The 18,422-nt window shown below is 41.6% G+C and overlaps 1 protein-coding gene across 1 annotated transcript in view; it reads left to right on the top strand.

Moving 5' to 3' along the window:
- PARP15 (poly(ADP-ribose) polymerase family member 15) overlaps positions 1 to 18,089 on the top strand; it is a 48,972-nt gene extending 30,883 nt beyond the window's left edge. Inside the window, exons 8-13 of the mRNA XM_084991013.1 lie at positions 2,004 to 2,171; positions 5,842 to 6,048; positions 6,139 to 6,297; positions 12,415 to 12,548; positions 16,205 to 16,379; positions 16,676 to 18,089. Of these exons, the coding sequence (XP_084847139.1) occupies positions 2,004 to 2,171; positions 5,842 to 6,048; positions 6,139 to 6,297; positions 12,415 to 12,548; positions 16,205 to 16,379; positions 16,676 to 16,968 (1,136 nt within the window). The 3' untranslated portion in view covers positions 16,969 to 18,089. The remainder of the gene's footprint in view (positions 1 to 2,003; positions 2,172 to 5,841; positions 6,049 to 6,138; positions 6,298 to 12,414; positions 12,549 to 16,204; positions 16,380 to 16,675) is intronic.
- The last annotated feature ends 333 nt before the right edge of the window (positions 18,090 to 18,422 follow it).

The following is an 18,422-nucleotide window of genomic DNA, read 5'->3' as shown; positions in this document are numbered from 1 at the left end:
TGTGAGGGGACCTATGGGTTCATTGGGAGAGCAGGTATAGGTGGTGTGACTTTGTGGCTATGGGAGAGAGGTCCTTTATCCCTCCATCCCATCTGTCTCCTTCCTCATGAGTATCAAGGGGAACACAGGCTTGGGTCCTAATAATCTGGGCTCCACCATTTACTGAGGGATTGTGGGCATATCATCTAATCTTCTCTCATCCTTAAAGTGGTTCCACTAACATATGGTAGTGGCTGTCCCAGAGGGTGTTGTGACCTCAGAAGGACCATGATTGTGAAAAGCTTTGTAAAGTATAAAATGCTGTATCACTTATCTTTCTCTTTCCTCAATCTTGTTCTACATCCTACAGTTGACTTCTAATCCTTTTATGAATGAATGGATGGGTCTACCAACCAATTTTCTAGTTCTGACACTATGTACCTGGAGGTAGCATCAGGTCCTGCAAGTTAAAGGATTCAGTCCCACAAGCCTGCCCCCACTTCAAGTCCCAGGGGCCTCCTACATATCTGGCCAACTTAGTGGTTCCCACACCCCCTTCTCAAGTTCAGCAATTCAGCGTAATAACTCACAGAACTCAGAAAAATGCTTTACTTACATTTACCAGTTTGTTATAAAGGATGCAACTCAAGAACAGCCAAATGGAAGAGATGCATAGGGCAAGATGTGAGGGAAGGGATGTGGAGCTTCCATGCCCTCTCCAGGTACACCACCCCCAGTACCTGGATTTGTTTACCAACCTGAATAGTCTCAAACCCCCTTATTTAGGGTTTGTTTGTTTGTTTCAGTGGACATTTAGTTGTGTAAGCATGATTTTTTTTTTTTTTTGTCTTTTTATCTTTTAGGGCTATACCCGTGGCATATGGAGGTTCCCAGGCTAGGGGTCGAATCAGAGCTATAGCTGCTGGCCTATGCCACAGCCATAGCCACAGCCACTCGGGATCTGAGCTGCATCTGCGACCTACACCACAGCTCATGGCAGTGCCAGATTCTTCACCCACTGAGCAAGGCCAGGGATCGATCCTGCAACCTCATGGTTCCTAGTCGGATTCATTTCCGCTGCACCACCAAGGGAACTCCTGAAACTCTCACCTTAATAGCTTGCCTCTGATTAGGACATTTTCTCTGGGGTGAATAAATCCCTGGAGAGGGATCATAGGCAGGTGACATTGATCACCAATACGAGGAGGCTAACAGGGATTTGTGGGCTGGAAGAGCTCTCTGTACCTTGGAAGCAGAAGCATAAAATGAAGCTGGGTTGGAGAAGCTAGAAAAGCCTGGGAGGGGAGAGTAGGTGGGACACCCCAGAATAATGAAGAGTCCCCCAGGTGATAGGGCTCAGGGCTGGCCAGGAGCAGGTGGGGTGGGCAGGGACCCACTCTCCACTCTTTTTGCTGGAGCCCGGCTTAGTGGTTCGAAAGGGCAGTGCCTTAAAGCCAGCCCTGTAGTTTCCAAGTGCTCAAGAGGTCTCAGGTCCCCAGGGTGGGAGAAGTTTTCATCTGTTCACACCTCTACATCACAGAATACATCGTTTTTCCCTCCTTGAAAAATTTATCTTGCTGAATGAGCATATATGTAAATTGTGCATCTGGAGACCAGAGTGGGGGTTAAGAGCCCTGGACACTGACTGCTTGGGCTACCAATCTAACTTCTCTGTGCCTCTGTTTAATCTGTGAAGTGGGGAAGCCAGTGCCTACCTCATAGGCTTGTTTGGAGAACTGAGTAGATTAACCCAGCAGCATGCTTTTGAACAGCACCCAAAACATTCAACAATGTAGTTGTTGAATAAAGGAGTCCTGATTGTAAAGAAAAATGAGCCTCTCACAGTCCTGGGGAGTGATAGATTGAGGGAGGCTGGATTTGATCAGGAATCTTCATGGCTTTTTCGAATGTTAGCTCTTTTTGTTTCTCAATAATCAGATTGGTGCTTCCTGTAAATAATGTGCTTCCTGTAAATAATGTGCTCTGTGTTTCTTTTTCTTCCTTTTTTTTTTTTTTTTTTTTAGCTGCACGGCCTCATAGAGACTTTATAATTACACAAGGTGGATACTTAAAGTGCAAGATAATAATGCATGTTCTTGGAGAAAATAATGTCAGAGATACAACTTCCACTATCCTAGAAGAGTGTGAACGGAGGAAGCACAGCTCCGTTTGCCTTCCAGCTATCGGAACAGGTTTGCAGGCGCTCATCACTCAGAGATTCCGAATAATCCAGATTTCTTTAGGCTTAGTCTCACTGCAAAGGAACTCAACGCTGAGTCTAGGCAGTGAAAGTGATATCAAGCAGAGGATAGACAGCCTTTCTGACCCTGAGGGCCATCTGTGGGACCAAGCCTCTTTTATCCACCTTTCCTCTTTATGTTCCAGTAACTTTCTATACTTGGCTCCTTGACATCATGGTTTTCTCACTCTTCATTTTTTTTTTTTTTTTTTCCCTTTGAGGGAAGCATTTGCTTTTATCATGTCAGTTACCATTTCTGCTTTGGCTCCCAAATCAGTGTTGCTAGCCATCTCCACGGTCTCCTCTGCAAGATTTCTCTGTTACTGGAAACAATTATAGTAGGAGCCACACTCATCATCATCGTCTCTTGCAACTAGCTGTTCTTTTTGAGTTGTCTGATTTTCTAGTTTCGTCTTCCTGTGGTGCCATGGTGCGTCCAGCTGTCTTGCTACCTTTGCTTCTTTGTGTCCCCAGATCCCCCCCTCCCTTACTAAATCTTATTCCAGGGTATTGTTCAGCTCAGGCCTTCCTTTGGGGTTCCAAACCCTTAGTCCCTCCCCCACCTGATTTACTGCAGTGTCTCCCCCTGGCTCCTCATTTATGCATTCATGAAACTGAAATGCTATTACTCAGGCCCTGTGCACGCTCTGGGGATTAGATAGTGGGATAAGATCACGAGTAGGAGGCAGTCACTGTCCTAAAGCAACGAGCTCAGGTTCATCCTGCTCGCAGTTTCTAGGAACACCGTCCTTATCGCCTCTGTCCTATTGTGTAATAATTTGCTCTTTGTTGAAGATGCTGCTCCTGACCCATTCATTCACATCCAATTGCATGTTTTGTTTTGTTTTCTTTTCTTTCCTGGCTGTGCCCCAGGCATGCAGAAGTTCCTTCCCAGGCTAGGGATCAACTCCTTGCCACAGCAATGACCTCAGCCACAGCAGTGACAACATTGGGTCCTTAACCCACTGAGCCACAAGGGAACTCCTGCATAAGCTTTTTTAAAAAACCCTAGAGGAACTCCAGTGCTTCACCTGGTTATTTGACTTAGTAAAACTTCAAAAGCACCTTGGGTTAAGACCACTGTTTCTTCCCATTTTGACTTCTCAGACTTCTTAGGCTTTCCCTGCACTGGATGTTGGAGTGGCTGCAAGCATTTTGGGAATACAGTTGAGAAGTGTGACTTGGGAATGATTTTCACATTTTAAAACTTATATTTTGTTGTCATTTCTTTTCTGATTCTGATAGTTACTTTTATATATATTTTACATTTGTAATTTTGTATTTTATTTTTTTAATGGCTGCACCCATGGCATATGGAAGTTCCCAGGCTAGGGGTTGAATCGGAGCCACAGTTGCCAGCCTACATCACAGCCACAGCAACGCCACATCTATGACACCACAGCTTGCAGCAACACTGGATCCTTAATCCACTGAGAGAGGCCAGGGATCAGACCCCCATCCTCAGAGACACTATGTCAGGGTTCTTAACCCTCTGAGCTGCAATGGGAACTCCCAATTTTGTATTCTTCTTCTGAGGTGTATAAATTTCAAAACCTACAAAACCTGGACTCATCTCTGACTCTTAGTTTCCCCATTTTGCAGATAAGAACTTGAAACATTAGAGCACAAGGCCACACAGCAGTAAGCAACATATCTAGGTTTAAACCCGAGCAGCCAGGCCTGTATATTTCAACCATTATAATTTGTTTCACACTATGTAGGTTTTTTAAATTATAATTATGCCCTTAACTACTGTATTTTTAGTCACCATATTCTTATCTCTATTATCTGTTACCTACTATTACCATCCCAATTTGATAGCTGAGTAAACTAACGTTTAGAGGTATTATGGCCTGAGTTGTCTGCCCCTCAAAATTCATATACTGAAGTCCTAAACCCCAGTGCCTCAGACTGTCACTGTGTTGGAGATCGGGTCTTCAAAGCAGTAATTAAGTTAAAATGTGTTATTAGGTGGGCCCTAATCCAGTAAGACTGGTGTCCCTGATAGAAGAGGAGATTAGAACCCCAGCAGGTACCAAGGGACGATCGTGTGAAGACGGAAGGTGAAGATGATAATCTAGGAGCTTAGGAGAGAGGCCTCTGAAGAAACCGTCTTTCCAATATCTGGCTCTCAGATTTCTAGCCCCCAAAATTGTGAGAAAATGAATTTTTGTTGCTTAATCGACCAGTCCATGGCACTTTGTTAGGGCAGCCCTAACAAAGTAATATAAGAAGGATCAAATGACTTTTACCCAGGATCACACGGTAACCCATGGAGAGCCAGGACATAAGCCTAGATCTTCTGCATCCACATCACATGTTCCTTTCTCTGGAATATCAATGCCTTTCAGCTAAAGACCACCAGGAAAACACAGGGAACTACACAGCATCTCAGCAAGAGGTTGTTAAGGCCTTATTGGAGTTCCCAGTGTGGTTCAGTGGGTTAAGAACCCGACTAGTATTCATGAGGATGTGGGTTTGATCCCTGGCTTCGCTCAGTGGGTTAAGGATCCAGCATTGTCAGTGCACTGTGGTGTAGGCCGTCAGCTGCATCTCCACTTTGACCCGTAGTCTGGGAACTTCCATATGGCACAAGTGTGCCTTTAAAAAGAAAAAAATAAAAAGGCCTTTTTGATGAATTCGAGCTTGTATTAGGTGATTTTGTGGCAGTCTTAAGTAAGTGGGTTTTGCCCTGAATTGGATACTTCTAGGAAGCAGACACAATTCTATGCTTGGGTCTCTTACCTAGAAGGAGAAGAGTATGGCTAAAGCTGTGATTGTTAATGAAGCAGCAGTCACTCATATTAATCAAGACAGGGAGTGTTTGGCCATTTTGAAGGTTGGATAGTGTTCGTGTTTTTGTCTGTGGTTGGACGTGATTGTGCCCTGGTCTTGGCTTAATTTATCACTGTCATAGAATGGTTTGCATTTGATGATGTTTATGAAATTTTTTTCAACCAGAGAATACCATGACCCAGCTGCGAAGGCCAGGGCGGTTCCCAGCTGTCAACAGCTGCGTTCTTTCTCAGCACCAAGAACTGCATTTTCCAAGTCTCTTTACATGACCAACACCAGCTTAAACTTATTTAAAAATAATAATAATACTTGGTTTTATTTTTTAATTTTTTAATTTTTATTTATTTATTTATTTTTTTGGTCTTTTTGTCTTTTCTAGGGCCGCTCCCATGGCATATGGAGGTTTCCAGGCTAGGGGTCTCACCTACGCCAGAGCCACAGCAACACGGGATCCAAGCTGGTCTGTGACCTACACCACAGGTCACAGCAATGCTGGATCATTAACCCACTGAGCAAGGGCGGGGATTGAACCCGAAACCGCATGGTTCCAGTTGGATTCGTTAACCACTGCACCACGACGGGAACTCCATAATTGGTTTTATTTTATTTTTAACAGCTATACGTGTGGCATATGGAGGTTCCCAGGCCAGGGATCAGATCCAAGCCAGAGCTGTGGCAACAATGGTTCCTTTCACCCACTGCTCTGGACTGGGGATTGAACTAGCACCTCCATAGCAACCCAAGCCACTGTAGTCAGAGTCTTAAACCACTGCGCCACAGCAGCAACTCCTAAACGTCTTTTTTGTGACTTAAAAATCTTTTTTCAGGAAATGCTGGACAGCAACCCATCCAAGTTGCGGATGGTATAATCAGTGCTACTGAAGACTTTGCAAAGAAACATTCTACTCCATCATTAAAAAGTGTTAAAGTTGTCATCTTTCTACCTAAGCTGCTAGATGTATTTTATGAAAACATGAAAAAAAGAGAACCCTCCATGCCACATATCGTTCAGCCCACATTCTCCAATACTGAATGTAAGATGTTTTTTTCTTTTAAAAATCACATGCTTATCTCTGATATCACTTTGAAAATGTTTGTATGTGAATGCTTGCTGTTTCTGTCAGTTTCAGGACATTACAGACAAACTTGTATAAAGAAAAGTTCAAGATCTGTAGAATACAACCTCCTGTCAACTGATTTTCCGTTGGAAGAAGAAAATGAGATCTGGGGAAAAATAACAACAATCGAACTGGAAGAGAATGGAAGTGAGATCGCAGGAAGAGGTGAATAGGCTTTGAAAATCCTAGCCAGTAGTCTCATTATTTATTGACTGGTTGGTAGTGACCCTTTGTGCCCCTTGTAGCTATGAACGAGCTGATAAAACTGGTTTATTGAGCATCTACCTGTAGACAAGTTAGCCTGGGAATAAAAGCAGATGCAGGAAGGAACTGGCCAGGTGCATTATACTGCATTGTGAGCTTCAGATTCCTGGTTTTTTCTCTATAAGCTGTGTGTTTGTGCATGATGTTTAAGTATCTGTTTTAACCTGCTTCTCTGGTCTAGCTTTCCCCCATTTTGTGGCTTGTGTATTACTGTTAAAATAGCTAGAAATGCAGCCTACTCCTGCAGTTACTGTTTTTTCGTCCATTTTAAACACATATTCAGAAAGAACTGTGAGTTTTATTAGCAACAAGGCATACCTGTCGTCAGTACCCTTCCTAAACAGGAAATTGTTGTCCGCCCCTGTCAGTAGGAATTTCAGTTCTCTCTACACTTATTTTTGACAACTATTCTTCTCGATGTGCTACAACCCACACTACATGTAAGAACCACACACACACACGCACACACACACTCACCCACACAAAGATGAAAATAATAGTTGAATCTGTTAAGATGATCACACTAGAAAGTAACAGTAAATCCAGTTTAACTGGCTAAAGCAAAAAATGGAATTCATTGCCTCACACGACTATGAATTCCAGGAATAACTAGCTTCAGGTCCAGTTTGATCCAGGCGCTTACATGTTATCATCTAGACCCTGACATTCTTCATCTCTCACTCTCTTCTCAACTGTATTGTCTTTATCCTCAGGCTTCACATGGCAAAAAAACAGCAGCTAGCAGCTTCAGGCCCATATCTTTGTATGGTAAGGTCCGATAGGAAAGAGAGAATCCAGTGGTAATATATACTTATTCTCAAGAGCACGATGCCTGGGAACAGACGCACTCACATTAAGCCTGAGATTCCTTCTGATTGAACCAGCTCAGGTCATCACTGTAGCCAGGGAAGTAGAATTCCGCTCATTGACCAGTTCAGAGTCACATGCTCTTTGCTTACACTAAAGGAGCCTAAGGCAGGTGTACAAGGTGTACAATATCTGAAACACTGGGGAAGATGTTATTCACCAAATGAAATTCAGGATTTTTTTACCAGAAGAAGGGGAAAAGGTGGTTAAAAATAATACATACCTATTGTAGGGTCTAGGGATATGTAAATGAACATTTTTCCTACTTTGGTCTTTGCAGAGGAAAAATTTTATTTGAATATAATTGCAGTAAAAGTCATGATTAGTAAAGTAAAAAATAAAGTTAAACTGGTTCCTCCGTTCCCCACTTTCATCAAAAATTTGAATTAACTGGGAGTTCCTGTCGTGGCACAATGGTTAACGAATCTGACTAGGAACCATGAGGTTGCGGGTTCGGTCCCTGCCCTTGCTCAGTGGGTTAAGGATCCGCTTTGCCGTGAGCTGTGCTGTAGGTTGCAGACGCGGCTCGGATCCCGAGTTGCTGTGGCTCTGGCGCAGGCCGGCGGCTACAGCTCCGATTCGACCCCTAGCCTGGGAACCACCATATGCCACAAGAGTGGCCCAAGAAATACCAAAAAAAAAAAAAAAAAAAAAAATTAAATTAACTTATGCAATTTAAAAAATAAAACAGGAAAGTTAGAGAGGCAAATAAAAACTAAAATGAGCAGACAATTGACCATGTGGCACTTGAGGCAAAACAATTAACAGCAAAAAACTGCCTTGTAAGGAATAACACAGGTAAAATGTCAGATGAAAGAAGTTTGTTGGCAGAGATTAACTTGAATTTTGGTAAGAATTTATCATGTGAACTTCCTTAAAAGAACCTAAAGAGGATAGTTTCATTTGAGCAGCTGATACACAATTGCCTTTTCCCATGTATGTTAAATCTGTTCATTGAATCAAAGAGCATTTACTAAGAACTGACTGTATATCAGATGCTAGAGTTAGAGATTTGGGAGTCAGGTATATAGCTGAGCTGAAGCTGTTGGGTGTGGTTTGGATTATCCATGGAGAGTAGAAAGGGTGAAGAGAGTGAAGACTGAAGGCAGAGATGGTATTCTTGGTGTCTAATCCCACTTCCACATGTGGAGAGGAGCCTAAGGCAGGTGTATAAGGAGAGGTGCTGGTGGGGGGGGGGGGTGTGTCTCTCCTGAACACCAGAAATAGGAAAGGAATGTGACACTTATTTATTTTTAAAAGACATTTATAGGAAGAGAGCTTAGAAAAATGTCTGGCACATGGTAAGCATTTAAAGAAAGGTAGCCGGGGAGTTCCCTGGTGGCTCAGGGGGTTAAGGACCTAGCATTGTCACTGCTGTGATATGGGTTCAATCCCCAGCCTGAGATCTTCCACACATGGGTGTGGCCAAAAAATTTAAAAATAAAAAAAAAGGTAGCCATCATGTTATTTTCCATGAAGCACTGGGCTGCAGGTCAATAGAACTCAATTCTGTTCCTTCTTTGGGAGGTGACTTTCCATGGATCATTGGATGCCCAAGTACTCAGTTTTCCTGGTACTTGGTTTTCTCATCTCTAAATTGGCTAGCCAGGGTCATCTTTTGTCTACAGGCTGAGTAGGTCATGCATTTTGGTGTGGCTTAAGGGCAGGATTTAAAAGTTTCCTTTCAAGAAAATACTCTTGGCTTTATACAGATCTTCTTCGGCTGATAATGGGGTTACCTCCTGAAAAACTCATCCTGAGTTGAAACTATACAATGAATACACCTAACCTACTAAGCATCTTAGCCTGGCCTATCTTAATATCCTCAGAACACTTGCATTAGTCTACAGTTAGGGAAAAATCATCTAACACCAAATTTATTTTATAATAAAGTGTTGACCATCTCATGTAATTTACTGAATACTGTGCTGAAAGTGAAAAACAGTGGCTCTCTGGGCACAGAATGCTTGTAAGTGAATTAGCTGTCTCTCCTCTGGATCCTGTGGCTGACTGGGAGCCGGGCTGCCTCTGTCCAGAATCATGAGAGACTATGTACAGCTTATTGTGAGCCTGAGAAAATATAGAGTTCAAAATTCTAAGTATAGTTTCTACTGAATGCTCTGTACTTTCCCACCATTGTAAAGCTGAAAAATCTTAAATCAAACCAACATAAGTTGGGGACCACCTGTACTTTATTCCTCTTTTAAATACACATACCTCTGGGATGTAGAAAAGATCAAGTTTAATGGTTTATGAAGAATAATAACCATATGCGTGCAGGCTTCAAATGTGGTCCTCTGTCTGTTGCATCAGAACCCATGAGTTAACCCAATTTAGACAACCTCCATTTAATTCCATATGGCATTACATGTGATCTATTTTTAATTTAACTTAATATTGGAGGATAGTTGATGTACAGCATTGTGTTTCAGGTTTACAGCGAAGTGATATATTGTATATACATATCCATTCACATGTGATCTATTTTTTTTTTTCTTTTTAGGGCCATACCTGAGGCATATGGAAGTTCCCGTGCTAGGGGTCGAGTTAGAGCTACAGGCCTACACCACAAATCAGAGCTGCATCTGCAACCTACACTGAATCTCATAGCAATGCCTTAACCCAGTGAGTGAGGCCAGGCATCTAACCAGTTGGGTTCTTAACCTGCTGAGCCACAACAGGAACTCCATGATCTATTTTTAAAATGGGTTATTGTCCAACAAAAATGCTTATCCTGAATAAAATGCCTTACAAACTAAAAAAAAAAAAAAAAAAAAAAAAGAAGAAGAAGAATAACCATATGTTTAGGGAGTTCCCTGGTGGCTCAGGGGGTTAAGGATCTGGCATTGTCACTGCTGTGGCTCTGGTTATAGCTGTGGTGGGGATTTGATCCCTGGCCCAAACTTCCACATGACATGGATATGGTCACAAAAAAAAAAAAAAAAAAGAAGAACCTAATTTCTAATTTCTAAAGAACCTGGCATCCCCTAAAATACTTTCACACCCCTTGTTATATTTTAAACTTGTAACGACCCCAGGAGGTGATGAATGGAGCCGATCTTATCATTTTCATGTTATAGATGAGAAAATGAAGGCTCACCTAGAAGTGGTATTACTTGTTCAGTGTCATGTGGCTGGACACAGGTGGAGACGGATGCTGAGCAGGTCTTCTGATTCTGAGTGCTGGTATTTTCTGCTCTGCAGCCTCATGACATGAAGGAAAAGGGAGCCTGAAGGAAAGGTTCACTTACTTCCTTGTCTTGCCTGGAGCATTCAGAGAAAAGAAGGTAGCATGTCCAAGAGGGCTCTAGGGCCTTGGACTCGAAGTGATGAGGCCAAAAGATGTTCATCTAGGCAGGGGTGGAAAGTGGGAGAAAGGAAAGGACTTAATTTGCAGAAACTACACACTCTGTTGATGGAAAATCTCTCCAGAAAAACTCTTGTAAAGTGGAAATTGAGGCATTCCCTTGTGGTGCAGTGGGTTAAAGATCTGGCCTTGTTGCTGCAGCAGCACAGGTCACTTCTACGGTGTGGGTTCAGTCTCTGGTCTGGGAACTTCCCCTTGTCTCAGGTGTGGCCAAATAAAATAAATGAAATAAAATGGAATTTGAAAGAGCTTCCAGATTAGAGTTAGATGCTTCCCTTTGTCACCAGAACTTCATTTCCCGATGGCCCTGCTAAACAGGAAGGGAATGCTCTTAATCCCTCTCCCAGGCCTGGTATACTTTTCACTAAAGGCAAGTAAATTGTGGCTTTGCTTTAAGGATATATGTTTTGGCTTTGATCTTTGGTGGTGTGGCATTTTCCTTTCTCAGAGAACCTGGCCATATTTCTACTAGCCATGCCCTCTCAGCAAGTTGATGAGCTCAAAATGTGACAAGTTTTTGAAAGCCATTGGAAAGCACCTTCACCTTATATGAAAGTATTCACTTAGTACTTCCACTATTTTCTTTATATGGTGCTTTCTCTACTTGGCAAAGAAGATGGGATACAGATCCATATGCTTTCAATATCTTTGGTAGGTAGTCATGTTTCAGAAGAAGAATGAGAGCCACACTAAATAAAACTGATAAAGGTGAAAACATCAACAAATTGGCTTTCATGTTTATATAGCAGCTTTTATGGAATTAATTCCATAGAATTTTCTGCAAAATTTATAGTTTCAAAATATAGTGAATTAGGGGTTCCTGTCCTGGCACAGTGAAAATGAATCCGACCAAGAACCATGAGGTTGCAGGTTCGGTCCCTGGCCTTGCTCAGTGGGTTGAGGATCCGGCATTGCCGTGAGCTGTGGTGTAGGTCACAGACGCGGCTCAGATCTGGCGTTGCTGTAGCTGTGGTGCAGGCCGGCAGCTACAGCCCTGACTCAACCCCCTAGCCTGGGAACCTCTATATGCCGCAGGTGCTGCCCTAAAAAGACAAAAGACAAAAAATATATATACTGAATTAAAGTTTAAATATTTTAGCTAGACCATTAATAGACAGACAGTTCCTAGTTTACGATGGTTCCACTTGAAATTCTTCTACTCTATGATGGTACAAAAGTGATATGCATTCAGTAGAAACTACACTTCAAGTTTGGATTGTGATCCTTCCTCCAACTAGCAATACGCAGTACATTGTCTCTCGTGATGCTGGGCAGCATACACGATCACAAGGGTAGGCAACTCACAAACATTCTGTGCCCAGAGATCCACTGTTTTTCACTTTCAGCACAGTATTCAATAAATTACACAAGACAGTCAATGCTTTATTATAAAATAGGTTTCGTGCTAGATGATTTGCCCCAACTGTAGGCTAGTGCAAATGTTCTGAGTATATTGAAGGAAGGCGAGGTTAAGCTATGATGTTCGGTGGGTTAGGTGTATTAAATGCATTTTCAACTGATGCTCTCTTCAACTCATGATGGATATATTAGGATGTAACCCCATAGTAAGTCATGAAGGACCTCTTTGTTATATTAGTGTCAGAACTATCTACTTCAGCTGTGTTTGCCAATTTGAAGATAATCAGAGGCAACTGTGAGATATATAGCTTTTTTTCTTTTTTAAATAAAGACCAGGATTAGATGAGTGAGAAGCAGCGTAAGTGTCCTGATTTTCAGAGGTCCCTAGAAATGGATATTGTTTTCACCAAATGCTGACTTTCCAGGTGAAATTCCTGATCACTGGACTGACATGAATCAGCAGCTGTTCTGTGTGATCCCGCTACATCGTGGACAGTCAGAATATACTGCTGTGAAAGACAAGTTCTCTCAGATCTCGCATTCCTTCAAAATAAGAAAGGTAATATTGAGTTTAAAACTTATTTCTTATAAATAATGAAGAACTGACACGAAAACTATCTTTTTCACAGCTCTGCCTCTTCCTTAAGCCTCATTACACTTATTTTAACTAGATTCACTCAAGCTCCATAGACAGCAAATCTCACAGTTCATTCATTAGCAGTTATGAAAGAAATTGCTAAATGTCATATGCATATATTTGGACACTTTTTTACTTACAATCGCAAACTCACTCGAACTGATTAAACTAGAAGAAATGTGTTGGAAATTAATGGAAAATCCAGAAGTAGAATGATTTGTGGAGCAGTTTGATCCAGTGGCTTTATGATGCCATCGATCTGGTTTCTCTGACTTTGCTGTCCACAGTGTCAGCTTCATCTGAAGGCTGAACTCCCTTCATGATTATAGGATGGCTGCTGGTGGCAGTCAGGTAATCTCTGCCTCCTCCATCATATCCCTCAAAAGAGACACTGTGTCCTGCCCCATAATCACTGGGTCAGAGTCCAGTGTTTTGTGTTGAGGGGACCTCTCCAAGAAGTCTGTGTCAGAGGAGTGCCATATGCCAATCGGCCTGGACCTGGGCGACTGGATCCCATCCTTGTGTGATTCTATCTTGAGATTACCATGATTTGGTTTAACCCAATTAGGCTCCACTCTAGAACTATAATTTTACCCCAAACAGGAGTTTCTCTACAACGGGAACAAAGTGGAACGGATGTTCAGAGATTCCTATAATGTCCACTACGCTGCCTAAAAAGATTAGCCGGTGAGGTGTAGGAGTTTAGAAGAAGGTCATTATCATGCCATATATATCCATGCAGAGTGTGAAATCCTAGTAATTTAAAATCTAGCTGCTAAAATATAAATGAATAAAAATAAAATCCTGCTACTGCTTCCATTAAAACTGTTCTTAATTACATTATAGCATTTACAAAATTGAGCGTTGATAACATTTCACCTGCCTGACTCTCTGATTAAACAGTGGGCTTCTTAAGGTGGGAGTCACATCTTATTCATCTCTGCATTGCCAGCATGTATCACAGTGCCTAGCATCTGTAGGATACAATTCCTAGTGCAAAAAGATTTAATTGAATGAATGAACTTAATTCCTGAGAAAGAAGGAGAATCAGAAGAGAGATCTACCGAAGTGACAAAATTTAAAAGAGGAGATGCTTCATGATGTTAAAGCTGTTGGAAATGCAAGAACCTCTCTTTGTGTTTACCCAATATGTGCAACTTCCTTGGCTCTTGCCCTTTTGACACACCCATTTTGAAACACCCAAACTTTGGGTTATTCCATAACCTACCCTCTCTCCTCCTGCTCCTAGATAAAGTCATTGCTAAGTCTTGCTCCCCAGCCTCCCCTGGACCTCACAAGTTTCAGGAATCCTTTGTTGCTTCCCCCAATCAACTCCCTTGTGTAATTCCCAATTCACACCTTCAACCCTTTCCTTAAGGCCTCCAACACACTCAGCAAAATAATCTTCCCTCCTTAATGACCTGGCTTCACCTCAACATCTGCAGTAAGTAACCACTCCATCCTTCTCACTTATTTATTTTCAACTATTTTTAAAAATGGAGATATAATTGACATAGTAGTTTCAAGTACATAAGATAATGATGTGATATTTGTATACATTGCAAAATGACCACCACAATGAGTCTAGTTAATATCAGTCCCCATACAGAGTTAGAAAAACATTTCTCCCCTGTGATGAGGACTTTTAAGATCTACTCTCCTAGCTACTTTCCAACATGCAATGGAGTATTATTAATTGTAGTCACCATGCTGTATTTGACGTCTCCATGACTTATTTATAACTGCAAGTTTTTACCTTTCGATCCTCTTCACCCACTTTACTCATGCAGCCCCCCTTTCACCTCTGAACTTCACCCATCTATTCTCTGTATCTATGAGCTTGGGGGTTTGTTTGTTGGGGGTCTGCTTGTTTGTTTTTAGATTCCACATATAAGATCATATGGTATTTGTCTTTCTCTGGCTTATTTCTCTTTGCATAATGCCCTTAGGGTTCATCCATGTTGTTGCAATTAGTAAGATTTCACTCTTTTTTTTTTTTTTTTTTTTTTTTGGTCTTTTTGTCTTTGTTGTTGTTGTTGTTGTTGCTATTTCTTGGGCCGCTCCTGCGGCATATGGAGGTTCCCAGGCCAGGGGTCGAATCGGAGCTGTAGCCACCGGCCTACGCCAGAGCCACAGGAACACGGGATCTGAGCCGAATCTGCAACCTACACCACAGCTCACGGCAACGCCGGATCGTTAACCCACTGAGCAAGGGCAGGGACCGAACCCTCAACCTCATGGTTCCTAGTCAGATTCATTAACCACTGCGCCACGATGGGAACTCCCTCACTCTTTTTAATAACTGGATAGTATTTCATTTTATGTATACCACCTCTTCTTGTTCCACTCATTCATCAGTGGACACTTAGGTTGTTCCCATATTTTGCTTATTGTAAATAGTCAATGAATGTGGTGGTGTACTCTATGCTTCTTGAACCTCTCTTTTTTCTAGAACATCATTTTCTCAGATTTTCTCCTCCCTCCCTAGATGTAGATTCCCTGGATCCCTCCCTTTTTTTTTCAATTTTCTTTATCTTTTAAAACTTTTATTATTATTATTATTATTTTTGGATCGCTTTCTCATGCTTTCATTGTCCACATGAATTCTCCTAACCCATCCCTTATCATCACTCTGAGGGGTAGTGATTTTTTGTCTTTCTCTCCAACTAACCTGAAATTTTCTTGAGGGAAGAGACCAAACCCAGTGCTTGATTCATAGTAGATATTAAATAGATGGTTATTGAATATATGTGAAATTCATTTTCTAGAAGAAAGAACCAATGGTGAAGAATATTTTTTAAATATTTGAAAAGGACAAAGTTTCAAGGAAGGAATAGTTCATATTTGAAATGCTGTTGAGGGTCTAGAAAGAAATGGTTATTAGATTAGGCAATTACAAGGTGATCTGTGACCATAATCAGAATGAAGAAAGAACTGTTATTGGAAAAAGCCGATGAAATAGGTTTGGAGATAGAAATGAGTTAAGGAAATAATTATTGAATAATTACAAATTTTTGAGTAGGAATTTGAATGCCATTGAATCTTCAGGAATTCCAGGGAATATATGTAGGTAAGCATTTTTATATAAATTATGTTGTTATGAAAAATAGATAATAATAAGCACTATTACAAAGTATAGCATATGTACGACTGGGTCACTGTGCTGTGGCAACATTGACAGAACATTATAAATCAGCTATAACAGAAAAAAAACTTACCAAAAAAAAAAAAACCCAAAAAAATATAGATACCCTTTTTTTTTTTCTTTTTTGGCTTGTGCCCCTGGCATACAGAACTTTCCAAGCCATAGCAGAGACAATGCTGGATCCTTTAACTGCTAGCCCGCCGGGGAACTCCTTAGATATTTTAGCTTTTCCTTTTTCTAAAGGCAGAAATCTACCTATTCTGAATTTGCTGTTTATGTGCATTTTTCTTCTCCTCTCTCAGTCCTCCCTTTCCTCTTCTTCCCCTCCTTTTCCTCCTCTTTCTTCTCCATATTGCTTATTAAAAAATCCACCACGAATATACTGAGCTCTAAGGTTATCTCCAATATGTTTTTTTTTTTTTGTCATTTGCAGATTGAGAGGATACAGAATCGATTTCTCTGGCAGAGCTACCAGGTAAAGAAAAAACAGATGGACATCAAGAATGGCCATACGAATAATGAGAAACTGCTCTTCCATGGGACAGACGCAGCCTCAGTGCCCCAGATCAATCAGCATGGCTTTAATCGCAGTTTTGCTGGAAAGAATGGTAAGGACGTGAATCATCCGGCTGATCAACACGTGGTGAATAGTGGTTCGAGTAGGGTTCACACCCAAGCAGGGTAGAACCCTAGATGGCAGCTGGGTGGTCATCATTGGGAGAGAGCTCGTTGTGTTTCACCAGAAAGAAGATTGGAATAGATGCGGTGAATTGAAGAAATGAAGAAAAGTGGCTTTGGTGGGCAGGAACCACACTGAGGAAAATTTTTTGCCAGGTTTGGGCATGGTTCTCTATGTTGTGAGAATGTTATGTTCTTACAAAGGCTTTTGTCTTTCTCTTGACAGCTGCCTGCTATGGGAGAGGAACCTATTTTGCTGTTGATGCCAGTTATTCTGCTAATGATAAATACTCCATACCAGACAGCAAAGGGAGGAAGCGTATTTATGTGGTGCGAGTACTTACAGGAGACTATACACATGGACAAACAGGAATGCTCACCCCTCCATCAAAGAACTCTGACAATACCAAAGATACGTATGACTCGGTCACAGATGATATAAACCAGCCAAAGCTATTTGTGATATTCTCTGATTATCAAGCGTACCCAGAGTACCTTGTAACTCTGTCAAAAAGATAGGTTTTTCTCCATTTCAAAGAGAAAAGAGATGGAGAAAACATCTTACATCTATAAGAACAATTTATAGAGCTTTAATCTATCTGTAAGAACAACTTCTAGAGCTTTCGTCTTTGCCCTTGGCTTGTTTCCATAGATAAAAATCTCTCTGTTAGGTGCTGAAATGCTGAAACGAGCCTTTAAAAACTGTCCTATTGGGATTTGTAGTGCACCACTCTTCTGAGCATCCTGATGGGTGGAAGCTGAGAAATGTAAATGACACAATTACAGCTACAACCACTCACAGACACCAAATCTGTAGGAAAACAAAGAGCACATTACTTTCTTCAGAAAAGAATAAGCAGAACCGCTTTAAAACCAACATGTCACTGTTCTTACGGGAACACATTAAGATATCAAACTGTGTTGAGCTAACCATACTATTAAATAAATAGGCTGCTATAGTGCATCTGTAACAGCTGAGGAGCTCTCCTCCTTAAGAAACACATTGGGAGTTCCCTGGTGGCCTAGTGGTTAAGGATTCAACTTTGTCACTGCTGTAGCTCAGGTTCAATCCCTGGTCCAGGGACTTCCGCGTGCTATCGGTATGGCCTCCAAAAAACCTAAAACAAAACACATTGGCAGGAGGTCAGCTAGATGACTGAATCAAAGAATCTTACCTCAAGTCTGTTATAGAACAAATCAGGTAAAAATATGTTGTATTGTTATTTAATGCCACCTAACAAATGACCACAAAGCTTGGTGGCTTTATGGGTAAGGAAGTCAGGCATGGCTCAGCTGGGTTTTTCTGGGTTAGGGCCTCTCAAGAAGTTGCAGTCAAGATGTTGACAGGGGGAGTTCCTGTCGTGGCGCAGTGGTTAACAAATCCGACTAGGAACCATGAGGTTGCGGGTTCGATCCCTGGCCTTGCTCAGCGGGTTAAGGATCTGGCATTGCCGTGAGCTGTGGTCTAGTTCGAAGATGTGGCTTGGATCCCGTGTTGCTGTGGCTCTGTGGAAGACGAGCAGCTACAGCTCTGATTAGACCCCTAGCCTGGGAACCTCCATAAGTCACAGGAGCAGCCCTAGAAAAGGCAAAAAGAAAAAATTTAAAATAAAGTTGTGGTGGTTTCTTGAGGAATAAAACATAAATGAATCAATAATTATATACCTATAAATTTTACCATCTAGCAGTCTGGAGTTAAATTTAAAATTTTTGGCCCTCGTGAGCAGTGGTTTTGATGTGGGATCTCAGTTGCCAGACCAGGAATTGAACCTGGGCCTCTGCAGTGAAAGCACCAAGACCTAACTACTAGACCATAAGGGAACTCCCTATCTTTACATCTTTTCAGTCCATCGCTTTCCTAGTTGTTGGAGGTATGGTGGAGGGGGTTGGTTGACACCCTCTTACTTCTTTTTATGTTGTTTATTCTGTGTTGGTATTTTCCTTGTCTTAGGCACTTTTGTTGCCCCTTTATT

The sequence above is a fragment of the Sus scrofa genome, chromosome 13 (genome assembly GCF_054392235.1).
Source record: "Sus scrofa isolate SSC_HxYL_T2T_F1_AM1 chromosome 13, Sscrofa_HxYL_maternal_Yorkshire_Landrace_v2.0, whole genome shotgun sequence".
NCBI classification, from domain to species: Eukaryota; Metazoa; Chordata; class Mammalia; order Artiodactyla; family Suidae; genus Sus; species Sus scrofa.
This window is presented reverse-complemented; position numbering and strand designations above follow the sequence as displayed.